Genomic DNA, 9,445 nt, shown 5'->3' with positions numbered 1-9,445 from the left:
AGGCCCAGCCAGGCCGATTCAAACCTGCTCCAGTTACAGAAAGTGGAAGGTGAGGATCCACGGAGAACCAGTATGCCCATTCATCCAGGGCAGGTGTTTCTCACACCAGCAATGGTAATGGACTAGAAAGAAGACAGACGTCCTTGCCTCCTTGAGCTCACAGCCATCTGGTCCGGGAGACGGGCATTAGGTCAATGACACTTAAATGAGGACTTATGTTTAATTTTGATAAGCTCAATGATGAGGAAGTCCTGGATTCCATGAAAGCAAGAGCCAGGATCTTGGCTCAGGGAAGGCTTCTTGGAAGAAGGGCCTTTTGAAGGGCAAGGGGGCATTCACTAGAATGGGATAGGGGACTATGGGAGCTGTTGGATTCCAGAGGGTTGGTCAAGACCTGGCTGGGCGAGCCAGATGCCCTTGGGGCATGGCACAGGGAGCTGGGGAGCTAAGGGGAGTGGAGGAGGTGAGGCGGGGATGTGGGGCGTGGGGCCTTGGGGGCCGGGTAACAACGTGTTTAAACTAAAAAGTTGAAAGCAGCTGAGTACACGGTGCTGTCTGCATTTTAGGAGACTCACTGCTGGCTTTGAAGAAGGTGTAAGGACAGAGCCCAGAGAGGGACATACCCTGGCAGGGGACGCTGGAATAGGGTAAGCAACTCTTTCAGGTTTTCCCTGCCTCGTCTTCCTTTTAAAACTGAAAATCCAAGTCCTAGGAACCCCGTCAGTCCTGGGCAACACCCAGATGGTTAGGTGGCCCTTGGTGGTAGGGACCGTGGAGATGAGGGGAGGTGAGAATCTCGGTGTGGAAATGTATTGCTGACTTTGTCCTGGAGCCAATATGTCACTGTAGACTCCAGTGGCCCTTCCCTTGCCCCCTAAGTGGGGTTGGTCATTGGGGGCCAGGGGCCCAGCCGGCTCCAGCTGGAACCTTACCCCCTTCCCGGCTCAGTGAGCACGAAACATGGCCCCTCCTTCCTGGGACAGGTCACTCCTCCCTCCCCAGCCCCACTCCCACCCTCTGTGCCAGGGGGAGCCAGGCCCAGGCTGCCTGGAATCCCGGCCTCCCCCGCCTGGCTGGGAACAGAAAGAAGGAGGAGAGAAATGAGTCACGGCAGCCGCTGCCCCCACTCACATCCACAGCTCACCCAGAAAGCGTTACCCAAAGCGTCGGAGCACCATACATCCGGGTGCACACACACCTGCTGGCACTCACACACATATGTTTAGCACAGATGCGTTCAGTGAGCCCAGACACCCACAGATACTGGCAGATGCATAGGCGCTTTACGTGGCCTCACTCACACATACACAACGAACACGTCCAGACACCAAGACTCTCAAATGGTGAGAAAGACACACATAACCCGTTTCCAGAGTTCGTTTTCATCTGTGTGCCGAGATCCATCTCGTCACTGTAAGTTCCCACCCCTAAGACCCAGGCCTCCACCCCAGTCTGTATGCTTTGCTAGGAGTGACCTCAGACTATGCTTTGTCCTCAGACAGTTGTCTGGATTCAGGGTTGAAGTAGAACCCAGAGTATCTCACCACAGGCTCCCAACTGCCCTGGACCCAGCCTCCTCCCAGACCTCTCCCCAGCTGCCTGTTCCTTGCAGCGTCCAGGCAGTCGCCCCAATGCCCTCACCTTGGAGCATGGGTAGGACAGAGACAGGGCCATACTCTGGAGGGAACTAGCATGTCCTCAGTGCCTGCACTGCCCCCCACTTCCCACTGGGCCCCTGAGGGTACAGTTACATTACAGTTTGAACAAGGCCACCAGGGTCTCTGTGCTGGAGCTTTGAGGGCTACACAGAGGGGAGGGGACCCACATTACAACCGGAACCAGGGGTGTTCATACTCTAGAACCATCAGATGAACCAACAGTGTCTACAGTACAGCCTGACACAAGTCTGGAGTTGAGTAGATGCTAGAAATACTGTCTAGATATGTCTTCGTGAAAGCCAGATGGAGCATATCTGCATATCTGTCTCGACCCCTGGTACCAAACGGAACTCTAGGAGGGACTGAACTAACATTTGTCCGGTGTCTGTTATGTCCCAGGCACCACGCCAGCGCTTCCATGTTCATAGCCTCATCCAGAGCTGCCAGGTAGCGTCAAGTCTGTGACAAGACCCAGAGTGGCTGTGCCCTAGAGGTGCCAGGATGTCCAGGGGAAGTGGGGCGTGTCTACACTAAAGTCAAAGCCGAATTCATGATTTCACACTGAGGCACCGATGGGACCCACATTACAGACCTCCTCCAGGGATAGCCGGGGGCCATTACCTGCATAGCCAAGGGGGCAGTGGCACTCGTAGTGATCGGCCAGGTTGCGGCAGGTGGCCCCGTGGTGGCAGGGCCGGGACGCACACTCGTCGATGTCCAGCTCACAGTGCGGGCCTTGGAACCCGGGCACACAATAGCAGCGGAAGTCACTGGGCCCTGGACCCTGGGGCACACACAGAGCACCATGGTGGCAGGGCTGGGTGGCACAGCCATGGGGCTCCATGGGCCCACAGGTATAGCCGCCGCTCTCCGTGGCCTGGCATTTGGTCCCTGGAGCGCATGGGTCTGAGGCACAGGCACTCGAAGTCTCCACAGGCACGGTTCCTGTAGAGAGAGGCGACTGGCTGGGCAGGGTAGACGGGGGACACAGAGACACTCCCCTCCCCACACTCACCCATCCCAGACCCTGGAGTCAGAAAGCAGCAGGAGTCTGTCCAACTCAGGGGGAGCAGGGGAAGGCCGGGGGCTCTACCAGCCAGGTCCCAACAGGCTGCACACGTCCGCACCCGGAACGAGGACCGGTTTCAGGACTCCACCACGCAGAGAAATAGGACCCGGGGTGCCTGGCTCTGGCCCAGGATTATTGAGCAGACACCCTGTGAGCTCTACACGTCTCGTAGCACCCCTGCAGTGCCACTTTGGGCAGCTTCTGTCATGCTCATTTTACAAGAGGGTAGATCTCAGGCTCAGGACAGAAAGCGAGGACTTGCCCGAGGCCACACAGCAAGTTAGTGCTGGGACTGTCTTTCGGCTCTACCCTGCGGCCTGCTCCTTCCCATAAGGCCCAGGATGGAGGCTCCTCCCCCTTCCCCCTCCTCCGCTCCTGCTGGGGGTCTGGTAACTCCATTCATGCATGAAATCAGAGATGGAGGACTTCAAAGGTCCTTCTTACCCCACCCCACCCCCAGCCCCTCCTCCCTGCTCTGCCTGGCTGGCCTGGGAACTTCTCACAGAATCCCTGGCCCTCACTGTGCCCCCATCAGCAAATGCCTGAGCAGCCGGCCTGGCCAAGGTCACAGGGTACAGGGCAGGTACTGAGACCTGCTGACCAGACACCTGGCTCTGGCCACTGTGCTGCCTGCACGGAGCTGAGATCCCTCTGTTAGAGGGTCACCTCCTGATCTGGAAGCCAAGCTACGTAGAGAGCCAGCCTCCCTCCCTCCCTCCAGCCTGTCTGTGTAATGCTGGGGTAAGAACTCGGGGCTTTAGAGTAAAACAGCCCTTGGCTCGGATCCCCAGCTCAGTCACTAGCCCTGAGGCCTTGGGAAGATCATTTCTGCTGAGCTCCATTTCCCAGTCTGAAAAGGGGATGCTAATAGTCCTCACCTCTTAGGATGTGTTAGGATTCAAAGCCTCACTCAGGTAGTGTTGTCAAGTGCCCTCTTGTAGGAACTCAGTAAGTGATGGGGGATAGGAAGCCCCCCACAAGCAGGAGGCACCCTCCGCCTGGGGCTCTGAGAGGTGCCCCCTTCCCCTCAGGTTGTCATCCAGACACTAACCAGGCCCTGCATCTCCCCTCCCCCCTCCTAGTGAAGACCCCCAGATAAGGCTCTGCAGCCTTTCAGGCGTCATCCACATTCCACCAAGCAGGGCTATCCACTGGCCGACCCCCACGCTTCCCAGCCAGGGCCGAGCAGGATAGGGGACAGGGAGATGGAGATACTGACCAGTGGACCCAGGGGAGAACTAGAATGTTAGCCCCACCCCGGAGCACGTTGAGCACCTGGTACAGCTCAACGCAGGCTCACTCACTCCCTGACAGGGCCCCTAGCGCCCACCCAGGGTCAGGCATGAGACTGAAACACCATCAGGCCAAGATGACCTTCTAGGGCTCTGGGGTCTACAGACCTTCTCTCTCCAGCATTCCCCTCCCTAGCTCAGCACATTTCTCCCCAGCCCCTCCCCCACCACTGGTCATAGGGCAGGGAGCATCTGGGCCTCTCTGAGGGGCTTATGATGGCCCATCTTCTTTTTCCCACTCCAAGCCTCTGTGGCTGATCAGCTTAGAGCTGGGTCCCCCAGGGCTAGATGCTCTGACCGGGGTGGGAAGATGGTCTGATGGGGATGGGAGTGGACCTAGCTTCCTTGAACAAGGACACAGGTTTGGGCATCACATACACCCAATTTGTAACTGGGGTATAAATGGTGCCCACCTCATAGGGTGTCGTAAGGAGCCACCGAGGTAACGTGAGTGAAGCCCTGGCACCCAGTGGACCCTCAGTGAGGACTCTGGCCATTATGATCAGAGTCCCTCCACCTAGCCTGGCTTACGAGGAGGAACGTGGTAATCATAGCTCCCATAGCCCTGGCTGCTGGGTCCTGTGCCAACCCTCATCTGTGTGCCCAAGGTGCCCCGCCCCAGTCTGGAGCTTTGCCTCAGTCAGAGCCCTCCATTTCAGAGCGGAAGGCAGGTACTTCATTGCCGTAGTGCCCAAGGTGCCCCGCCCCAGTCTGGAGCTTTGCTCCCAGTCAGAGCCCTCCATTTCAGAGTGGATGGCAGTAGGCTGAGGAGACAGTGCCTGGGGGGAGCAGGGAAGGTACTTCATTGCCTTCGGAGCAGGTGGGCCTCAACCCCAAATGATGGAGCCCAGGAGACAGAGTGTAGCCCCCCAGGAGGAAGAGTTCCTCCAGTCAGAGCCAGGGGTAGAAGGAGGGAGCTGCCTGTCCCAGGAGGCATGCAACAGCACCAGAAGCCCACATGTGAGGGACAGTCAGCTCTCCTATGCAATCTCAGTTAATCTTCATATTCGCCTGAGGAGGTGGATACTACCATTATGCCTGTTTCACGGTTGAGGAAAGAGAGGCTCGGAGATGAAGCACAGCCCCACAGCTTCTGAGGGCTGGAATTCAGACCTTGGCCTCTGCTGCAGAGACACCCAGGGGCCTGTATTAAGAATACCCATTCCTGGGCCCCAGGCCAGACCTAGAGATTCAGAACCGCTGGGCCTGGGGCCAGAGAATCTGCATTGCGACATGCTCCCCAGGGACTCCTTTGCACGTTGAGGCTTGAGAACTGCTAACCTTGGGTTCTCTCTCCCAGGAGCAAGCCCAGGAGGCCAGGGCAGCCCAGGGCTGAGTGGAGAGGTGAGGGTGGCCGGCAGAGGAGGGGTTGTTTCCTGGGCCAGGCTGGAGGGGCGTGGCCTGTTGCCAGGGTGATGAGGGGCCTGTGCTTATCTTTACAAATCCCTCCTGACCTCTCCGGCTGCCCGGGAAGACCTGGCAGGGGAGGGATTAACTGACATCCGCCCCTCCCCTCCGACCTGACGCCCTAGGAAGGCCCGGAACCCCGGGGAAGGGAAATCTCTCCCAGAAGGACCGGCTACAGTAACAGCGGCCGTTACTGGGCGCGTGCCGTGTGCTCCGGGCCGTCCTACACACCTTGCAAACGTTATTACATTATTATATTGATTCAGACTGGAAGAGGTGGATGCCGTTAAGAAAACTGTGTTTCTAACTCGGGCCATAAACTTGCCCAGGGGCATCCCGCAAAAAAAAAGAAAGAACGAACGCGGGTCCACACCTCCCAGTGCCTGTGAAATTCCCACTCTGCCAACTCCGAATCGCCACCCACGTACTGTCATTGCAGTGCGTTCCAGCCCAGCCTCACCCAAGCACTGGAAAGAGTCTCTAAGGGCTTGGGCTTGCCCAAGAAGAACAGAGGTTCCAGGGTCCGCCTAGGCAGAGCGCGCAATCTTTCCCGTCTATCCAGAAGCTGTCGGCGATCCCACGGGGCCTCGGGCCTCGCTCGGGGCTTAGTAACTCCTACTTGCAAGCACTTGTAACGGGCCGAGTGCTAACTGCCAACGACCAATGGGAAGTGTTCACTGAGGGTGGATTTTGAGAAGCTTCTTGTCTTAAGGCAAAAGAGAATATTTCTAAGAAGCAGCCCAAGATCTCGGAAGATGTGGGGGCTATGAATAAGGGGAAAACACTGTTCACCTAAAATAGGCCGGAACTGCCCTCCCCCCATCCCCCACCCCAAAGGTAGGGCTGAGTAGCGCCGGACAACACGACAGCGTTTATAGCGCTGCCTCAGAGCCATCAGCAAGGGCTCAACTGCTCTAACAAGGCAGGAAAGTTTGAAATCCTTACAAATGTTTACCCCATGAGGTCGAAAGGCATAACTTCGATAACAGTAATCACTACAGTAGCCGTCCAGGATGCACCGCCGGCCCTGCGCCTGGCACTGATACATCCCTGTGTTTTCAAACCGACTCTGGGACCAAGGAGGCCCCTCCCAGGGTGAGGGTAGAAGGGGGTGGGTGGGGCTCCGCCTGCCACGCAAACAGGCCACTTTTAACTATTTCATTTTTAACTATTAGTGGGCTTCTAGCTCTGTCTAAAATTTGAGACAGGATTTCCCACCACTGCATTTCCCCATTGAGTTCTTGTAACGGCCCTCAGGGTTAGCTGGTTTGTCCCCTTTAGGCAGAGGCAGAGAGAAGAAGTGTGACTATTAGGCCAGTACCATAGGCCACTGCGACATCCTAACCCTGCCACCTACTAGCTCTGTGACTCTAGGCGAGTTACTGACCCTCTCTAGGCCTCATTTTCCTCCTCTGTAAACTAGAGATATCAGAGCCAGCCTCAGAGGAGAATTAAATTCGATCGTGTTAGTCCAACAGCACAGTGCCTGCCGCATGGCGGCTGATGGTATCACTTATTCATCCATCAACAAATCTTTACTTGGGGCAAACACTGCCTATCCAACAAATCCTGATGTTGGGTCGCGTGTGTGTGGCTGTCCGCTCCCTGCCTCTGTCTTGCAGGCTCCCACCCAGCTCTGGTTGGAGGAGGGGCCAGACTTGGGCACTGGACTGCTGCCCCTTTGTCAGCCAGGCTCCCTGGGTATTCTGGGAGCAGGGAGGGGTATGAGAGCCCAACGTGCCCCATTGTACTTCAAGATGCTTGGTCCTCTCCTAGCAACCAGCAGAGCCTTTGTGGCAGGGAACGTTCAGGATGGAGGGGCCCAGCTCAGGGCCTGGTCGGGGTGGACAGCAGAGCCAGGGGCCCAGGGCCTCCAGAACCCCCACCCCTATGGGATGGAAATCGCTTTTCACGTAACACAATCCCTGGCCCCTCTCCTCCTGGCAGTCCGGCCTGGGGTACGGGCATCCAGAAATGCTCATGGCTGCAGTGCCCCCACCCCAGATTTGAGGGACCCCCATGGAGGGGGCTCCCTATATGGCAGTCATAGGGGAAAGGTTGGCCCCGAGAACCACAGCAGGGTTGTATGGGGGTGAATGTGTATATCAGAGTCCATTCTCTTCCATAGCATCAATCTACTTTGTGTTCGCTCTGCCTCAAGGTTCATATGAATTTCCATTTGAGTGTGAATAGCCACCTGACACATGCGTGTTAGTGGGTGCAGGTGCACCTAGGGGTGTATGTGTAAGTGCACATGTGGTGGGTCTACATGTGCCTGCGGATACCTGCTCATGTGGTGATGTGTGCCCTTGTGCATGCCACACCAGTGTGCAGAGTTGGTGTGTATGTGTGCGTTGTGTGTATGTATGCACAGGTGTGATTTGTGTGTATGCACGTGTGTATGTGTGTGCAGGTGCGGGTGGGCGTTTGTTTGTGCACATGCATGTATGTTTGTGTGCGCTGTAGGGCAGGGGACGGACACCCAGTCCACAGACCTGGAGTTCGTGCCCCTCGGTGCAGAGAGCAGGCCCCAGCTCCTCTCACGAGCCCCAGCTTTGCTTGGGGGCCCATCTATAAGCCCCATTCCTCCCTGAGCTTTGGTTTCCTCCACTGCAAAATGAGGTCCTCATCTTCCCCAAGGGCCATGTGGAAAAGAGGAGACAGAGGCTTTGTGAACCGGGCCCCAGGAGAGGTGGGAGGAAGCAGGAAAGCCCCAGGTAGGGGCCTGGGAGAGCTTGACCCCATCCCCTGGGAGCCTGAGGAGGTAGGCGGGGGGCTCCCGCAGCCTCAGCAGAGCCCAGGCCACACGCCTGCTTGGTTCCCTCCTCCAGCAGTGATGGCGGGGGCGGGGAACTTCCCAGGCCTGGCCCCGTAGCTATAGTGACCAAGACAAAGCGTCTCCTAGACCCCCCAGGAAGGAGTCCAGGCCCAAGTACACGTGAATCCACTTGTACAAAAGCAAAACCTGCTTGGCGAATGGGGTCTGGCTTCGGGAAGCCCTTTCACCTTGGTCTGGGGATGCGGGGGAGGGGGCAGCAGTGAACACCGTGTTCCCAAGGGCCTAGCCACCCCCAGGACCCCAGAGCACCTGCAGCCTCAGCCCCCCGCCCAGTGCAGGCAGAGCTAAGGCGTGAATGAAGGGGATGCAGGCAGACACTGGCTCCCTGGGTCTCCTCCCCCTTCTCCAACCCAGTCCTCTAGGCTGGCGTCTGCTGCCCCCACCCCGCGCCCCCAGAACACCGTTCAATCCACCTGATGACTTACACGCCACGACCGAAGCCAGGACACAGCCCACCGCACCCAGAAAGCCTCAGACACAACGCAGGCTCACGCGGTACAGCTCGTCCTAGCTCACAACTTTATTACACTGCCACCTGCACCCCACAACCCAGCACACGACTCACGACAGAACTCACAACCCAGAACTCCACTGCCCCCAAACCCCTCCCAAGACACTCAGCCTACCCCGTAACCCAGATCACAGCACACCCACAAGTCCCCTCACAAAGGCCCCGAGTTCCAGACCCACCGGCCACCACACGAGTTCCAGGGGCCCACAGCAGCACACTCCTCCGCACCCCACAACTCAGGCCTGTGCCCCAGCCCCCAGGTAGGGCCAGCACTCATAGGGCCAGCACCCATGGGGACAGCCCCAGGGCCTGGGGTGTCTACTTTGGGAGACAGACCGTAGGCCACAGGCTGCCCCAAGGCTTGTGCCCCAACTCACCGGCCAGGAGGGAGAGGGCAGAGGCCCAGAGCAGCAGCAGGAGCAAGAGGAAAGGGGCTGGGACCCTAGAGTCCTGGGTCCCAGGCCCGGCCCGCGCCATGGCAGCACGCTCTGCTCCGCGGCTATGGGAATAGGCGGCCGGGCTGGTTCCGCACCCCCTCTCCCTCCAACCAGCACTAATGCCGTGGACAGAGGCCCAGCCCTCCCTCCCTCCTCCCCCGCCTCCTCCTCCAGCCCAGGCCCTCCCAGGCTGCTCCACCTTTTAGAGGAGTTAGAGGAGGGGGCTGGCTCA

At 58.0% G+C, this 9,445-nt stretch overlaps 1 protein-coding gene across 1 annotated transcript in view; it reads right to left on the bottom strand.

Moving 5' to 3' along the window:
• Positions 1-9,311, bottom strand: part of CRB2 (crumbs 2, cell polarity complex component) — a 22,008-nt gene extending 12,697 nt beyond the window's left edge. Inside the window, exons 1-2 of the mRNA XM_025051232.1 lie at positions 9,154-9,311; positions 2,280-2,603 (exon numbers count right to left, since the gene is read on the bottom strand). Of these exons, the coding sequence (XP_024907000.1) occupies positions 2,280-2,603; positions 9,154-9,253 (424 nt within the window). The 5' untranslated portion in view covers positions 9,254-9,311. The remainder of the gene's footprint in view (positions 1-2,279; positions 2,604-9,153) is intronic.
• Between the last annotated feature and the right edge of the window lie 134 nt (positions 9,312-9,445).

The sequence above is a fragment of the Pteropus alecto genome, unplaced genomic scaffold (assembly GCF_000325575.1).
Source record: "Pteropus alecto unplaced genomic scaffold, ASM32557v1 scaffold67, whole genome shotgun sequence".
NCBI lineage: Eukaryota > Metazoa > Chordata > Mammalia > Chiroptera > Pteropodidae > Pteropus > Pteropus alecto.
This window is presented reverse-complemented; position numbering and strand designations above follow the sequence as displayed.